General features: G+C 34.1%; 1 protein-coding gene across 1 annotated transcript; it reads left to right on the forward strand.

Moving 5' to 3' along the window:
* Positions 1 to 7,241: 7,241 nt before the first annotated feature.
* On the forward strand, positions 7,242 to 17,574 carry LOC145562523 (putative importin subunit beta-4). The gene is made up of 21 exons (XM_081622826.1): positions 7,242 to 7,664; positions 8,145 to 8,277; positions 9,520 to 9,656; positions 9,759 to 9,804; positions 10,643 to 10,855; positions 10,952 to 11,455; positions 11,536 to 11,670; positions 11,783 to 11,998; positions 12,076 to 12,165; positions 12,270 to 12,517; positions 12,620 to 12,708; positions 14,761 to 14,801; positions 15,156 to 15,186; positions 15,288 to 15,410; positions 15,505 to 15,722; positions 15,823 to 15,918; positions 16,101 to 16,213; positions 16,338 to 16,473; positions 16,564 to 16,668; positions 16,784 to 17,143; positions 17,266 to 17,574. The coding sequence occupies exons 1-20, from the start codon at positions 7,390 to 7,392 to the stop codon at positions 16,982 to 16,984; spliced, it is 3,150 nt and encodes a 1,049-aa protein (XP_081478952.1). The 5' UTR covers positions 7,242 to 7,389; the 3' UTR covers positions 16,985 to 17,143; positions 17,266 to 17,574.
* Positions 17,575 to 18,208: the final 634 nt, after the last annotated feature.

Below are 18,208 nucleotides of genomic sequence, written 5' to 3' on the forward strand. Positions count from 1 at the left end.
ATAGTTGCATTTTGTTTACAAATTTTACATCAGTGTCTAGATCAATACTTGCCAAAAAAAAAAAAAAAAAAAAAAAAAAAAGAGTTTGTGTTTTAAATTTTCGTTTAATTAAATTTTATTTAGTTTGTCTTTCATATTATATACTTCCTCCGTTCTTTTTTTATTGCACCATAAGAGATTTCATGCTTGTCAATGCATTACTTTAGCTATCAATATCTTCAATTATACTTTTGTAAAAATTATAAAAATTTGATATTTGAAAAGTAGAGTTCGATACGAATTTAACTAGATCCCACATGACTATATTTTTCCTAATGTATAAATCACAAATGATGGTCAAAGAAGATTAAGTGAATAGTGTAAAAGTCCTAATGGTGCAATAAAATAAAAATGGAGGAAGTATGTATGATTTGTGTTTCTTTGTAAAGAGATTGGTCTAGTGCATATGCAAAAATCACGCGTATTGTATACTAGTTTAAGGTCCCGTGCAATGCACGGTTTTACTTAATCAAATTATGAATTACAATGTTAATATAACATAAATATATTTATATATAAAAAAAAATTAAAACAAATACTTGAATTTCTTTTCAAAAAAAAATAACTTGAATTAATATTATATTGTTATCAAAAGTTATTGATTAATAAACATTAAAAAAAAACACTCAAATTTAATGGTTATACTGTTTATATGAGAATAAAATTTATGTTAATTATAACCCGTGCAATGTAATTATATACCCCGTATTTCCCTATTTTGCTGGCATGTTTTGACCGGCACAATATTTTATAGCATACTATAACCGGAAAAATGTTTTATACAAATTTAATTGACTTAACTTTTACGACAATTAATAATCAAGGTTTTTTAATTTTTGTTTTATATTTATGTTTATAGTTATTGAATTGTAGTGTTATAACTATAAATAAATCAAAAAATTTATAGTAAAAGCTAAAGTGTCTAATCCTGCTTGGAGCAAAAAAAAAACTTTCAAGGAAAAAAATACATTGTAGAATGATACGAAGTACGGGATTAGTACATTATTCTAATTTAATATATTACCTTATATGTTTGTTTATTATAGAAAAATACCTATTATAAAAATTATAAAAAATATGCATATAGAATACATTTCGAATATAATTGCCAAATTGAAGGTTAAATATTATAGGTTATATAAATTGATATTAATGAAGATTTTGTACAAAAAGAAAAAATAAAAAGGGAAAGAAAAAAGTGGCGGGAAAATTTTTAATCAGAACATGACAAGTGTCATGTCAGATTCGCCTTTAGTATTATGTAATTGATTTAATATATTACCTTATATGTTTGTTTATTATAGAAAAATACCTATTATAAAAATTATAAAAAATATGCATATAGAATACATTTCGAATATAATTGCCAAATTGAAGGTTAAATATTATAGGTTATATAAATTGATATTAATGAAGATTTTGTACAAAAAGAAAAAATAAAAAGGGAAAGAAAAAAGTGGCGGGAAAATTTTTAATCAGAACATGACAAGTGTCATGTCAGATTCGCCTTTAGTATTATGTAATTGATTGATTGATGTTAAGCCATGAACTCTTATTATTATCGTGTTTAATGAGGATTATATGGAAGATGGCCGCCTTGATACTAATCATATTATTATTTCACTTGGTTAGATTTGTTACATTTTGTAACTATAATCAAATATATTTTTGGTTACATATATATAACGCATAAGGTCTAACTTCAACGATTCCACGTATTTTGCAAGTCTTACATGTGGTGATGGTGCACAACTGTTTTGGTTGCTTAAAGCGTACGTAATCTACGATGTTGAATTGATGAGATAAATGCATGCAATTAAAGATAAGGAGGCAATATTAGACTCTTATAAACTATTATAATCATTTTCACTGCATGCTTTCCTTAATATTATACCGACTATGTCATTTTATTCTTAACTTGAGGCGAAATGTTCTCATATTGTAGATAGATAAATTTTTATGTTCCCTCTACTCACTCAAGGTTAGGATTTTGAAGCTTATTAGTGACATTGTTGACATTTTTTCATTTGTTCAATTGTCAACCTTTTGGCTTTGTGTTCACTTGTAATTTTAGCAGTAGTATACTTTGACTTGTTTATTCTAGTCTCATGAATTTATTTTGTCAAAAATAATCTAATATAATATAATATCGGAAAAATTGAGTTTATAAATCCCAACTTTGGGCGGTTTACTATAAAAATCCAAACTATGCATTATTCCTCAAAAATCCCAACTTTGATACCTATCTTCTTTTAAAGATCCCAAATGACCGGTTACCTGAAGAGAAGGTTAACTCATTTTTTCTAAAAAAAAAATTGCCACTTGTCAGAATTTTAGTGGTCCAAAAAATAAAATTAATTGTTTTTTTTTAAATCTGATTTATTCAAAAATAAATAAAAAATTAAAAAAAAACAACCCAGCCCCCACCCTCATCCCGAAAAACACCTCACCCCTACCCCACCCAGTCGGGAAATTGCCCCCCATCCCCGAAAACCCCTCCCCTGCCGCCGGAAAACGGCGCCCACCCCTCCCCCACCCCTGATAACCCCTCTCTATCGTCGGAATCCGACGAAAAACCCTCCTGCACCCTCGAAACCCACCCCTTTCCCTCCCCCAACCCTCCCACCCTAAACCGTAAAACCCCCTCCCAAAACCCCCACCCTCAAAATTGCCCTCCTCCCTTCCCCCACCCCTGAAATCGACCCACGGTTAGGGAAGGGGGCGTTTTTGAAGGTGGGGGTTAGGGGAGGGGTGTTTTCCGATTTATAGTGGGAGGGTTTCGCGAGGGTGGGAGGAGGGAAAGGGGTGGGTTTCGAGGGTGGGGGAGGGTTGGTCGTCGGATTCCGGCGACGGGGAGGGGTTATCGGGGGTGGGGGCAATAATCCGGCGGGGGTGGGATGCGGGTAGGGTGTTTTCCGGGATGGGGTGGGGGCTGCTGTTTTAATTTTTTTGGTTTTTTAATTTTTTTTTAGTTTTTTTTTGAATTATTTTTTGACCAATCCCGTGTTGACACGTGGATTGTAACCTAAAGTAGCAGGTTTGGTGACCTGTTGGGATCTTTAAAAGAAAATGGGTATCAAAGTTAGGATTTTTGAGGGATAATGTATAGTTGGGATTTTTCATAGTAAATCGCCCAAAATTGGGATTTATAAACTCAATTTTTCCTATAATATCTAATCTAACCTAATACTTATTAATAGAACAAACCATAAAATATTATAATGGTTGATGAGAGTTTAATATTATAACCATACAATCATTATATCCATATAATCATTATAACCAAAAATTAATCTGTCACTTTAAAAGTTTTATCACTTATATGTTTGTAGATTATTTAAGTCATAACTCCTATTATTTACACAACATTTAATTCAATATGCAAAACATTAAAATGGAATAATAGAATAATTTAAACATCACTCGCTAATCCCAATGAATTATATCCTTCTTTCGTTTTTTTAATATAAAACACAATAATAGAATAATAAGAATGGTAACTCACTTTTTCTAAATCTCTCATCATTTTAGTAGCCCGATTACTAAATCTTCTCTTCTAAATTGATTATGTACATTTGTTGGTTATCTTTGTCAGTCTTTTGTCTTATATTGGTGGATTTTAGTTTTATGGTTGGAAAATAGGCGATTTGAATGAACTGGGTAGTAAATGTTCGTTGTAAGTTTCTAATCAATTTTTTTAATAATGAAAGTGTAAGCAAATTTTATTAATTATTGAGGAGAGATTTTAATTCAAATTATTATTCCTTTTCCAAGGAGTCCATCTAATCTGGCTATTTGAGGTACTATGTGATTTTTATATTGGCTCGTAATTTTATTGTATAATTATGCTTCATTTATATAGCAAATTATAGTTCGTATCCTTACTTTGTTTACATGAATAATAACACTGTGTTTCTTACATATGTCTTTTAATGGTTTTCTTCTTTGATCTTAAAGTTGATGTTTTTCAATGTCGAATTACATACATGCCAAATTTGATAACATTCAAGTTAAAACACAATGAAATTGATTTGTATCAAGTATTTTTGTTTACGTTTTAATATAAGAGGGCCCCTACATAACTATTTTGCCTAAGTCCCCGAAAATGTCGAGACCGGTACTGCGTTGAATAGTATCTTATTTTTAAATTATAGGATCGACACTGAGTAAAATAGTAAATTGGATTTAAACTACAGAAATTTTTGCATAAAACCACCTTTTAAAAAAAATGTTGCTAAAGACCACCAATTTTAAAAATTTTGTTGCAACTTACCGCTTTTTTAGCCAAATTCACCAATTATTCTACATTGAACTGGTGGTAGTTGCAACAAAATTTTTAAAATTGGTGTCTATTGCAACATTTTTTTTAAGGTGGTTATATGCAAAAAAAGAAAAAAAATAAAATTAAAAAAACAATATTTAAAGGTGGGTTTATGCAAAATTTCCTAAATTATATATTAAATTATAGCTCTTGTTATAATAAATACTAAAAAGATTAATTCCAATGGGCTAAAAAAAAGGTTTTGTTGATCTTTAATAAGAATACTCTTAAATTATATGTAGTAGAATATTAGGTCATGCTTAGATACCAAACAAATTGATTCAAGGCACATCCTAACAACTAGCAGTTTATGATTCATATTGCAATGTGTTACATACAATTAACTTTTTTTTTTTTTTTTTTTTTTTTTTTTTTTTTTTTTTTTTACGGGCAAGCAAATATTTGCTTTATTAATTTATAATAATATCTTGTGACATGTATCCCATGTATCATTTTGGGTTATTATACATTTTTTTTGGGTAAAAATCACAAAATAATTTTTATTCCGAGATGAAAATTGCATGATTTGGATAAAATATAGGAAAAATTAGAAAAAATAATCCCAACTTTCATCAATTTTGGTAGAATAATCTCAACTTTGGATAATTCTGGAATAATCTCAACTTTGGGGGGTCTTCTTTTTCTTCAATCCCAAACCAATCAACAAAAATAATGACCTGTTGTAACAGGTTATGTGCCACGTGTCAAGCTGCAATTGGTCCAAAAAATCAATTTTAAAAAAAAACCCAGAAAACCCTTAATCCCTACCTGACCACCGTAACCCCCCCCCCCACCACCACCTGGCCTGCCAATGCTGCCCGCGCCAACTCTTCCCTTCCCCTTCCATAATAGTGCACTGCTTTCCCCCCAAACCCCCTGTGCCGGTGTTGCGACCCACTTCCACCCCCAATTTCCTCCCTTTCCATTTGAAACACCCTCGAAACCCCTCCCCTACTCCCAAAAAACCCAACAACCACTTTCTCACCGTCGAAAACCCTACGACTTGGGTTTTCGATGGTGGGGAAAGGGTATTTGGGGGTTTTCAAGACTTAGCTAGGGAGAGTTTTAAAGGGAGTTTCGAGTGGTGGTAGCGGCTCGAAAAGGAGTTTTGAGTGGTGGTGACAGTTGGAAAAGGAGTTTCGAGTGATAATGCCAGTGGAAAAGGAGGGGAGGAAGGTGGGTCGCATCACCGGCACAGGGGGAGGGAGGAGTTGCAGCGGCCGCCGGAGATAAGGTTGTGGTGGCCGGATTTGAGGTTTGGCTGGTGTTTTTTTTTATAAATATTTTTTAACCAATTAACGAGTGACATGTGTCACTTTTAAAAAAAAACCATTCAACCGATAACCGGTATTTGGGATTGAATAAAAAGAAGACCCCCCAAAGTTCGGATTATTCCATAATAATCTAAAGTTGGGATTATTCTACCAAAAATGATAAAAGTTGAGATTATTTTTTCTAATTTTTCCTAAAATATATTCCTTTTATTATATAAATGATACGAAGCTTTTCTTAAAATTCAAATATTCATTTTAATGATAAAATATCACATGAGAGAATTTATATTCTATAATTTGCTAATTATTGGTATAATAATTTTTTAGAGCTTCTATTCATCCATTGTCTTATTATAATGGACCATGAGAGTGAAAAATAACACATTGCGTTAGGGTCTGTTCACGTATACGGAACTGAACTGATTGGAGCTGAAGTGAACTAAATAAAGCTGAAATGAACATTTTATGAGAGAAGGAAATTAGGAGCTGATTGGAACTACACTGAACTGAAATTAAGTTGAAGTGAACAGACCCTTAGAGTTTATCTCCTGATTTCTGTTTTATGGCTCACTATCCCAATATATATATATATATATATATATATATATATATATATATATATATATATATAGTATATGAGCGTGAAAGATAACACATTTAATTATAACTAGTTCTTTGCTCGAGCAACACTCGGATATTCAAAAGAATTTTTTTTTTTATTTTTTATAAATTACTATAAGTTTGTACGAAATATCTATTTATATTATCTAAATATTATAAATTAAATACGGTAATGTAGAGTACTTATCTCTAATTTTAGTTTGCTGACATGTTATGAATTTGAAATTGAGTGAAAATCGTCTTTCTTAAAGTTGAAAACGAACTATACATAGATTCAAGGGAATATATATAGTACATTTTATAGATTAATGATTAAATTATTTATTTATTTATTTTTTAAGTTGTTATTATTGTCTATTTTCAGGTTGTTTAGGTTGTATATTCACTTTTTTTTTAATGATTATTATTAGCTATCTTATTTTGAAAAAAGAAAGGATTTTCTGCGGGAAAATTTTTAATGTGAGCTTGACATGTGTATTTTGGGAAAAATGCTGGTGATTACTTTAGTATATACTTCATAGTATTGATGATTGAGAGCAACTCCAATGATTATAGCTAGGGACTTGCTTGCAATTTTAATAATTTCCTATCTACTAGTTTGACCATTGGAGCTAGAAATCTCAATTAGCTTGGCTTGCCAAGCTAATTTGCTTGGGAATTAAACTTGTCAAAATTAAATGCTCATTGCACCAATTAAGCTCTTTTCATGTATTTTCTATGCAACAATTATTACTAAACTAATAGCTAGCCATTGGAGCAAAAATTAGCTAACATGATAATTAGCTTAAAATCTTATGTGACATGACAAGCTAATTGTAAAATTAGCTTGTCATTAAAGTTGCTCTGATTGATTGATAATGGACCATATTATTTATTTCCTTACAAAACTAGTAACTTATTATTTTGCATATAATTTTGAAAAAAAATTATTACAAGTACATGATTTTCATCATTTAAAAAAATATTTTTATATTTTTGCAAAATATTCTATCTGTATTGCTTAAACCCCAATCCCCCAAATTAGGTTGCAAACCCCTTCACTTCCAAGCAGCCCCCAAATTTGCGCCGCCACTCACACGGCCACCCTGTGAACACTCCGGCGTACAACCCATCTTTCTCTCTCCTCCCCGTGCAATGGCGCAGTCACTGGAGTTGCTACTCATACAGTTCTTGATGCCCGACAATGATGCTCGTCGGCAAGCTGAAGATCAAATTAAGCGATTAGCTAAAGACCCACAAGTTGTTCCTGCTTTAATTCATCATCTTCGTACTGCTAAAACTCCCAATGTTCGTCAGCTTGCTGCTGTTTTGCTTCGTAAGAAGATTACTGGCCATTGGGCTAAGCTTAATCCTCAGCTTCGTCAACTTGTTAAGCAATCTCTCATTGATAGCATTACTATGGAGCACAGGTTTTCTTTCTCTCTGTCTTCCAATTGTTTTCTTGCATTTTGATGGGATTTTATTTGATTTGTTCGAAGAATTGAGATGATTTGATATTGATTATGTAATTGAGGAATAAGTTTGATAATGGGTAATTGAGGAATTAGTTTGATAATGAGTGATTGAGGAATTAGCTTGATGATGAGTAATTGAGGAACTAGTTTGATGATGGGTTGCTGAGGAACTAATTTGGTAGTGGTTAATTGTGAATTAATTGTTGCAGTTAGGTTTTTAATTGTATATAATAAGTGATGCAATTAATGAATTTCGATATTAGTGGAATAGTGTGCAATGACTATATAGTGATAATGTGATAAATTTTGAATTTTTCGAATACCCAATATATTTGAGATATGCAAGGTGTTTGATTTACTGGAAATGGTGAAATGGTATGTTCTACGAAGACTTAACTTTTGAATCAAAGGATACTAACAACTCCGATGTTGCAGTCCACCAGTGCGACGAGCTAGTGCAAATGTTGTCGGTGTTGTTGCAAAGTATGCTGTTCCTGCTGGAGAGTGGCCTGAATTGTTGCCATTTCTTTTTCAATGCAGTCAGAGTGCACAAGAGGATCACAGGGAGGTATGCTTGACAGTCGCTGCTCTCTTTTTGACACTTTGTAGCTATCTTGTCACAAGACTAAATTTTGTTCATACTCCTTATTCGAATGACTGTATTGCCATCTTGCTTCATTTTTATCGATGCCTTTATGAATTTACTTTGGCTTTTAGGATCTTGAATCCCTCTCTTGTCCCCTACTCCCCTGAGATACATACATGTGCATTCATACATATATATATTACTCTGTATATGTTAGAAATGAGATCTGATGATAAGTTTTCTTTAGCTGAGAGGAATGCCTAGGGATCTCAACCAATGAAACTTGTTGGCTAGCTTAAAGCTCTCATGTTCCTGGATAATGGATCACCCTAAAGTAGCTATAACATTGATATTGCAGAAGAGATAAAATTGCCCTCACTGTATCCAACTTGACTTCCATACAGTGAGCATGGTCCCACTTCATAGCTGCAGCCATCACTAATGATACAGTTGCCACACTGAAGAAGTGATTTGGCACTATTTCTAGCCATCAGTTGACCGAATTCTTACACTGTAATTTTGCAAACTTGGTGAGCTGATTTTCATTTCTTTTTAGTGAGCCCATTTCTGAACAGGTTTGACGCAGCCTTCATTTTCTTGGCGGGAAATTCCTTGATTCATTTGTCCAAACTGCTGAAATCGTCGCTGAAGACCCACATAAGCGGGAGATAGAAATTAGAAAGTAATTCCAGGCATTGGTTTTTACACAGTGCAGTGGTGGTTTGTTTGCTTTATTTAGTCATGTATTTGCCCAATACCTGTAGTTCTGGCATTGTATTTGCCTTAACGCAGTGTAGTATTGATATTTAAAGCCCAGCCCTAACAATAAGAATGTAAATCAAACCAGAAAGTACTCACAAAAATTTTATTGTATCAGAAATAAAACAATGACAGTTAAAATGCAACTGTAAGCAATATCATATAAGAGTCATATTGTATTGACTAATACCATTGTTAGATTGATCTGGATGGAAGTGAAACTGCTAATAATCAGAATTTTTTCTGCACTTCCTAAGTTCTTAGTTTGCAATGTCTTTTAATGGGGTCTTGAGCTGTAACCATGTATATATATATATATATTTGCATGTTTGTATGTGCTATGTGAAGTTTCCATAGCGTATTTGTGTACTTATATATATTGTTGCTTGTTTGTTTTGTTGCTCTCATATGGAACTTGAGAGGATATCATAGGCTAACAGATTGCACTTTGGGTTGTCATGCTAGGTTTCATTGATTCTTTTCAGCTCATTGACTGAAACAATTGGGGATACGTTTCGACCACATTTTGCAGATCTTCAAAGTCTTCTGCTAAAGTGCCTGCAGGACGAGACTAGCAGCCGAGTTAGAGTCGCTGCACTCAAGTAATGAGAAGTCCTGGTTTTTTTGGTCTTGTAGTTCTGTGTTTCTGGGAATTGTTTTTCATTTTGGTTTATGATAATAGTATATTAAATTTTCTTTGCTAGGGCTGTGGGATCTTTTCTAGAGTTTACACATGATGCATCTGAAGTGGTGAGTTTCTAATTCATTAAGCAATTTGTAGCCTTATGTACAATTTTTAAAATAGGTGTTTGGGGATTCACTTGGTAGTAAGAACAACTAAAGGCTAATTGATAATCCTATCAAGAAAGAAGAGTAATAGCTGGACTGGAGAATTTTTGAACCCAAATATCTGCTTTAGTTTTGAGTTCACTTTGTATAAATCCATATAGCTAAATTTTCTAAGGGAAATCTAAAGTCCAGTGAAAAGATGTAGGATATATTTGAACTCTTAGTCATGAGATCATTGAGATGGCTCCATGTGTTACACATATAAATAACTTGGCAGTTGCATCATAATTCCTATCTTCCCTACAAAGCAAAGAAAATAAATGTTAAGAGGGAGCTTCCAAATTTCCAATCTTTGAACTCTAAAATCCTTACTTATTATGTTAGCCTTTAACAACCATGAAATGAGGAAAGTGATAGTTTTTCAAAGATAAATACAAAATAGCTCCATATTGGATAATAAAAGCAAATCTGCAAGGACCACAACCCCCTAATTTTATTACTCTTATGACCAATTTGATAATCCAACCTATTTCCACGCCCATTGCTCCATAGCTGTATGGATATTTTGTTGCTGTGCTGCTAGCCTGCTATCCGCCACAATTTCAGCCTTTTTCCTTCTAAATCTAAGGCAACTGTTTGGAAATTTCCTGCTATGCCAATTAAAACAAATGTGCATCTAAAGTGGTCAGGTACAGTTCTCTTAAAATAAACTTCTTCTCAGTTTGGCTGATCACTGTAGAAAACAGTTCTTCAATAATTACTGAATACTTTAACAACTTAGGGTTCGTTTGTTATTTAGGTCAGGTTCAGGGACTTTATACCCGGAATATTGCATGCAGCTAGACAGTGTCTTGCTTCTGGTGAAGAAGATGTGGCTGTTATTGCCTTTGAAATATTTGATGAGCTGATTGAGTCCCCTGCACCACTTCTTGGAGATTCTGTTAAATCCATAGTTCAGTTCTCTCTTGAGGTTTGTTCTAATCAGACTTTGGACGAGAGCACCCGTCACCAGGTTAGACAATATGTTTGGCATCTATCACCAACTCATAGTGTTTATATAAAGGAGTTTGCTGATGCTTATCTTTCCATGTGTCATTTTGTTTGTCAGGCTATTCAAATTATCTCCTGGCTGGCAAAATACAAGTATAATTCTCTTAAGAAACACAAGTTGGTTATGCCAGTCTTGCATGTTATCTGCCCTTTGCTTGCAGAATCAAGTAACAAGGAAGACGATGAGGACCTTGCCCCAGATCGGGCTGCTGCAGAAGTTATTGACACCATGGCTTTGAACCTTCCAAAGCAAGTGTTCCCACCAGTATTTGAATTTGCATCCATCAGCTGTCAAAATGTCGACCCAAAGTTTAGGGAAGCTGCTGTCACAGCCTTGGGAGTTGTATCCGAGGGCTGTTTGGATTTGATGAAAAGTAATCTGAAGCCTGTGCTTCATATAGTTTTGGGGTCTTTAAGTGACCCAGAGCAGATGGTGAGAGGTGCTGCTTCATTTGCATTAGGTCAGTTTGCTGAGCACCTGCAGCCTGAGATTATATCACACTATGAGAGTGTGCTTCCTTGTATATTAAATGCTTTGGAGGATGCATCTAATGAAGTAAAGGTAAAATATGATGTTAATTACTATCAATCATCAATCTTGTTGTAGCTTACTTTTATGATTGATTTGAATTACCTGATCAGGAAAAGTCATACTATGCATTGGCTGCCTTTTGTGAGAATATGGGTGAAGAAATCCTCCCGTTTATTGATCCTTTGATGGGAAAGCTTCTGGCTGCTCTTCAAAACAGTCCCCGAAATTTGCAAGAGACTTGCATGGTTAGATATTATTTCGTTATCTCCCCACTTGCAATGCCCCTTTTGGCCGAGTGATGTGTCTTATTTTGAGTTGTCCTCCAGATTGAACTCTTCCTTTTATATGTTTTTTCAGTCTGCAATTGGTTCTGTCGCATCTGCAGCAGAACAAGCTTTCCTACCATATGCTGAAAGGGTACTTGAGCTGATGAAAAACTTCTTGGTTTTGACAAATGATGAGGATCTACGCTCACGAGCAAGGGCGACTGAGTTAGTAGGAATAGTAGCAATGTCCGTTGGAAGAGAAAGGATGGAGCCTATATTGCCACCTTATATTGAAGCAGCAATTGCTGTAAGTTTTCTTTAAATTCTGATGTGGTTTAATGGCTGGCTTTTGTTTCTAAGTATCAGTCTTTCATGTCACTTCAGGGTTTTGGGTTGGAATATAGTGAGCTGCGCGAATATACCCATGGATTCTTTAGCAATGTGGCTGAAATTCTGGATGATGGATTTGTGAAGGTATTGATGGCCTTTTTTCGCAACTAATTGAATATTCTTTGTTTACTTGTATATATGTATCAATAGATAACTTTTTATTTTTTTATTTTTTTATTTTAAAACAGTACCTTCCACATGTTGTGCCGGTTGCATTTTCCTCCTGCAATCTTGATGATGGTTCTGCAATTGACATTGATGAATCTGATGGTGATGAAAATGTTAATGGATTTGGTGGGGTCTCATCAGATGATGAAGTTCATGATGAACCAAGAGTTAGGAATATCAGTGTAAGAACAGGAGTGTTAGATGAAAAGGCAGCCGCAACTCAGGCTCTAGGACTATTTGCTCTTCATACAAGAAGCTTTTATGCACTGTATCCTTTTGTTATACGTCAACTATGCTTTACTTTTGCTGTATTTTCTTGATAATTACTTCCCTTATGTATGCATTGGGATCCTTGATTGTCCTTGTAAAGATACTTGGAGGAGACATTGAAAATCTTGGTACGACATTCTGGTTACTTTCATGAGGATGTAAGGCTTCAGGCTATTATTGCCTTGAAAAGTGAGTTGCTATATCTGCTGGTGCATTTTACTTTATGGTCTTTACCATGTCAAATCTTACTATTTCCTTTGTATTGTGTATATTGATTGATTGTTTCTTGTTTGATTGCTGAATGCTCTTGTACTGACCATTTAGAATTATTCTTGACCTATGCAAACACCTCTTTTTACATACGAAGCTACCTTTTAATTGGAGTCATAAAATATTGTGCTGTCATTATATTAGATGCAGTGATGAAATTTATGTGGGTATTTAGAAGGCCTCCTTTAATTGTTCATGATTGAGTAGTTGTGGGGGGGGGGGGGGGGGGGAGCAACCGAGCAATTAAATATAAATAAAAGGCATAAATATGCATGGAAATGACAAATGGAGATCTAGCTGATTACAGGCTCCTCTTGGAAGGATCCCTCAAAATAAAGCGCTATTTACCAAACAAATCAACTAGACTTCTTACCAACTTATGTAATTTTTTTGTTGAAACTCTAAGAACTATGTTTAATTGTTTATTATAAAGTTTGAACAACATATCATCAAAACCAAGTTTTCTGCTTTTCTTTTTAAGTCTTAGCTAATTTGGTCATAGGTAGCTGACTAGCTGCATAAAAAGCAGCAGCAACTGGTTTCTTATAACTGTTTTCAGTCATTAATTTTTTATCTCTTTAAGCAGATTGTAAATATTGGAGAGCCGGAATGACATCCATTCTCTGTTAGCTGTTTAGAACTTTAGATTTACTTGAAGCCCTTCCTTTTTATCTTTTGAGGTTGAACAGCTTAAATAGGAATCAAATGTATGTATATGAATAATGTGTATGTGTGATATGGAGTTGATGTTTTATTCCCCAGTGTTCATGGATAAGATTCTCTTCTTCCTGTCTAAGTACAATCAGAACTTCTCTGTTGAAAGTATTATTTCTCTATCATCATTTATAGATATTCATGAGATATTGTTTTGATGAATTTATTTGTGACCTAAAGGACCAGCGTTAGCACGCACAATCTTCCTTCTTTTAATGTGGTCTTGGTGGCCCTTGCCCGTGCTTGAGGTTAATTTTTATCATATGCATACTCTTTTTTATGGAAGAATATGAACTACTCTCTCCGTCCCATAATATAATTCCTGTTTTCCTATTTTTGAGATCCAAAGTGTTGTTCCTGTTTCTATTTTTGGATAGTAGGTAAAGACCATTATACCCTCACTTTTTTGACTTTATTCATTGTACTTTCTAATTTACCCCTGAATTTTGAACATGCTTTGTACTTTTTTTCCACTTTCTCTCTCTAACTTATGTCTTTTCACTTTTATTAATGTACTTTATTTACTTTATCCTCCTATTTCTTAAATACCGTGAAAAAACACAAACAAAAACTATATTATGGGACGGAGGGAGTAAAAAATTCTAAATAAAAAATATGTATAATAAATAATGAAAAACGAGCAAGTAAAACAATTGATGGAGTAAGAGCATCTCCAATGGCAAGCTACAATGCCTTGTAGCTTGCTTTGCCACATCAAATTTTAAGATACAACACCTTTTAGCCACAAAGTGTTCCAATAGTGAGCTACAACTTCTTGTAGTTTGCAAAAAAAAAAAAAATTAAATGGTTATACACATGTCACAATATGAGTGGAGTTTAGTTGTCTTTTGTTCAATCATGATGTAGCTTGATTGGGCTACAGTAGCTTGCAAGTTGCTCAGCTCTCTAATGGTAAGCATGTAGCTAGGTATTTTATTTACATTGCAAGCAAGTCCTTACAATCAAATAATTGGTATTTTTTTCAATCACGCAATGTATGTTTAGTAACCTTCATCACTTCCCATCATAAATAAGAATTTTAATTTTCTCTGTATAGCATATGTATATGGTATTATTTGTGTACATGTACTTATTAAGAAAAAGAGGGATGCTTGGCATTGAAAAGAGATTGCAAGTGGCAACTTCCTATTGTACGGACACCTGGCATTCTAGAGAGAGATACCATGCCTTGCTACCAAATTGCATATTTTTTTCCCCCTTTATATATGTATATAATCAGTTATGCTTTGACCGCAGATGTACTAATAGCAGCACACGCAGTCTTTCAAGGTCATGCGGTGAGTGTACTTCTGAATATATTATATTTTTCTTAGCTTAGCTTAATTTTGTTCCCAATTTGTATTCGGTGTATCTGAACAATATAAGGGCTGTGATGACCTACCCTCAGTCAGTTATGTAGTGCTGGATTGGAAATTTATATTGTTAGAAACAATTTATGCTCTAAATTTGACAATTATGTGTCATTGACTGGCATTTAAGAAACCATCATCATCTTTGCTAATAAAGCATCTTCAAGATGTTCAAGGGGTTAATTAAATAGTTTAATGACCAATTTCTGTGCTATAGTAGTGTTTGAAGCCCTAATTTGCAGGCAAAAGTATGCTCTAACTTTTTTGCGTATTTACTTGCAGGACGGTTCAACAAAGGCCAGAGAAGTACTTGGTAATGATAAGATCGTGTAAAGTGTTTTTGTTTCAGGTTTTGTATGGCTAGCTTTGGACCCTCTGACGACTGTTATCTAATTTTTCCCCCCCTTGTGTCAGATACTGTCCTGAACATTTATATTAAGACTATGACGGAGGATGATGACAAGGAAGTAGTAGCTCAAGCTTGTATGGGAATAGCAGACACCATTAAAGATATTGGATTTACAGCTATTGAGGCTTGTTAGTATTATTCTACTAATGGATTTCTTTTATGATTTTACTTTTCTCCCTGATACAAACATGTCTCATGATTTGTTTGTTTATTTATCTTCAGATATGCCGCAGCTAGTTGATGCAACACTAGTGCTGCTTAATGAGCAGTCAGTCTGTCAGCAGATTGAGTCTGATAGTGACATTGATGAAGATGACACAGAGCACGATGAGGTCCTAATGGATGCAGTTTCTGACCTCCTTCCTGCATTTGCGAAATCTATGGGTCCTCATTTTGCACCCATATTAGCCAAACTATTCAGTCCCCTGATGAAATTTGCGGTGGGTTATCATTTAAATTGCATGATGCCTTGTCATGTATACTTAAGAGTCATTTTAATTTTTTTTAAAAATGTTTTATCTGAATGTATTTCATCTGCAGAAAGCTTCACGTCCACCACAAGATCGGACTATGGTAGTTGCAACCCTTGCAGAAGTTGCGCAGAACATGGGTCCACCTATTGCAGGCTATGTTGATGTAAAGTGTTTTTGATTAATTGCATGGTTTGCTAAGACTAATCCTTGAATTTGATTGTGTAAAGAGTTTTTGTTTTCCTAATTCGAGACATTAATAGTCTCATTTTCACAAACAAAATCATAGGATTATTACATCTTTTCTAAATATTAAGTGCAAGGGTTATGAGTGACCTGTGTTTTCAGGCGGTGATGCCATTAGTTTTGAAAGAATTGGTTTCTTCTGATGCAACAAATCGGAGAAATGCTGCCTTCTGTGTTGGCGAATTCTGTAGAAATGGTGGTGAAGTGGCTTTAAAGTATCCTTTTTGTGTGTTTAAGTTTCACTCATGCTGGCTAGCACTTAAAGAAATTTTACATATTGTTATTTGATTCTGATCTAGAATTTTCATGCTAGTATGTTTTATTTAACATCAATAATAGATATTATGGCGACATCTTGAGAGGACTCCATCCACTTTTTGGTGAATCTGAACCAGATAATGCCGTGAGGGATAATGCAGCAGGTGCTGTGGCAAGGATGATTATGGTACACCCCGAGGCAATCCCATTAAATCAGGTCAGTAACTAAGCTTTCTACAGAACTTCTTAAGATCATGATAAGATTCTGGATTATGATAGGCCCAAATGTATATCGTTCTTTTTTCAGGTACTACCTGTTTTCCTGAAAACTCTTCCTATTAAAGAAGATCATGAGGAGTCAACCGCTGTTTATAGCTGTGTTTGTAATCTTGTTTTGTCATCCCATCCCGAGGTATTGTTACTGTGATAACTAGTATGAATCTTATGATGTATCCATTTCCTGGAAGGTTCCAGCTAATCACTTTATTAAAAAATTTCTAATTTTTTGTTTTGAATTTACGTGGCAGATCTTGTCACTGGTTCCGGACTTGGTGAATCTATTTGCTCAAGTGGCATTGTCACCTATTGAGACTAGTGAAGTTAAATCCCTGATAGGAAGGGCCTTTTCACATCTCGTCTCAATGTACGGCAATCAAATGCAGCCCATAGTGAGTTCGCTCTCCCCTGCACATGCTAATGCTCTTGCTTCTCTGGCCCCAAAAAGTTGATTTATACTGTGTCATTAAGCTGGTTTCTATTAGATCCTGAAAATATCAACAAAAGAGAAAGAACTGTTTAGTCTTATAATTCTTGAAAGTAATGATGTCTGCCTGAACGTGCAATGGACAAGACCTGGATGGAGATCTTTCAACCCCCCTCCTCCCCAGGTATTCAGTGTGCCATTTCTTATTGCCAAATTAATCTTCAGCTAACTTAACTTCACAGTTTGCTTTTGGTCTATTATGGATTCATACTGACCCGTGTAATAATAATGTTGGTGAATATGCAGGCTTATATCAATCTTCGCTCCATGCCTGCTTTTTCTTGGTGAGAAAGTGGTGCCTTTACATTTTGATTACGATTTTTTTATTTACAGGTTTTGGGTTCCTAGGAAGTAAAGTTTTGTATTCTTTTGATTCTTTATTTATTTTTTTCTTTCCTCAAGGGATCCTATCCGGATCCTGCTTGTATTGGACAGTCTATTAAGAGGATTGTTCAATAATTTTTGGTTGTGATTATTACATGTGTGATATATGTAAGTTTTTACAATTGACAGAGCGATATATATAGAATGAAGGATTGTGGGATGTTTGTCATATATCTAAGCTTTTCCAGTTTCAACTTTCAAGGCCTTTCTGCTGCTAGTGAATTAACAATTGTCAATGTTACAGTCCCTTGAAACAGCAAATTGAGGCACGTTCTATTTACTTGATTTGTGACTAAATCGAAGAATTAGAGGTCAGCTGATTTAATTTATCAAAACTGACAGCTGATACATATTGATTTTGCTGGTTAATTAATGTTTTCTTTCTCATTTCATATACTAAAAAAATTGACTAGTTAGCATCAATTATTATGAATTACTATAATTAATCAAAACTAAGGACATGTTTTGATTGATTGAACTGAACTGAACTAAACTTATTGGAGCTGAACTGAACTGAATATTTTATGAGAGAAGGAGATTAAGAACTTAATTTAACTTATTAGAGCTGAAATTAATTGAATTGAACTGAAAATAAACCTGAAGAGAACAGCCCCTAAATAATATGGAGTTTCCAATTTTATGAACTGGTTTATCATTATTACTGTGGCGTACTTGGCCCATGTTACCTTGTGCCACAAGTTTCCCTTGAAGCTGGACACTAACAAATACTAAGTCCACAATATGTGGTAATTGGATCAAGGCCCATGGGCCTTTCATGTTGACTAAGAAGTCCCTAAGAGAAGCC

Source organism: Chenopodium album, chromosome 10, assembly GCF_948465745.1.
Source record: "Chenopodium album chromosome 10, dcCheAlbu1.1, whole genome shotgun sequence".
Lineage (NCBI taxonomy): Eukaryota > Viridiplantae > Streptophyta > Magnoliopsida > Caryophyllales > Amaranthaceae > Chenopodium > Chenopodium album.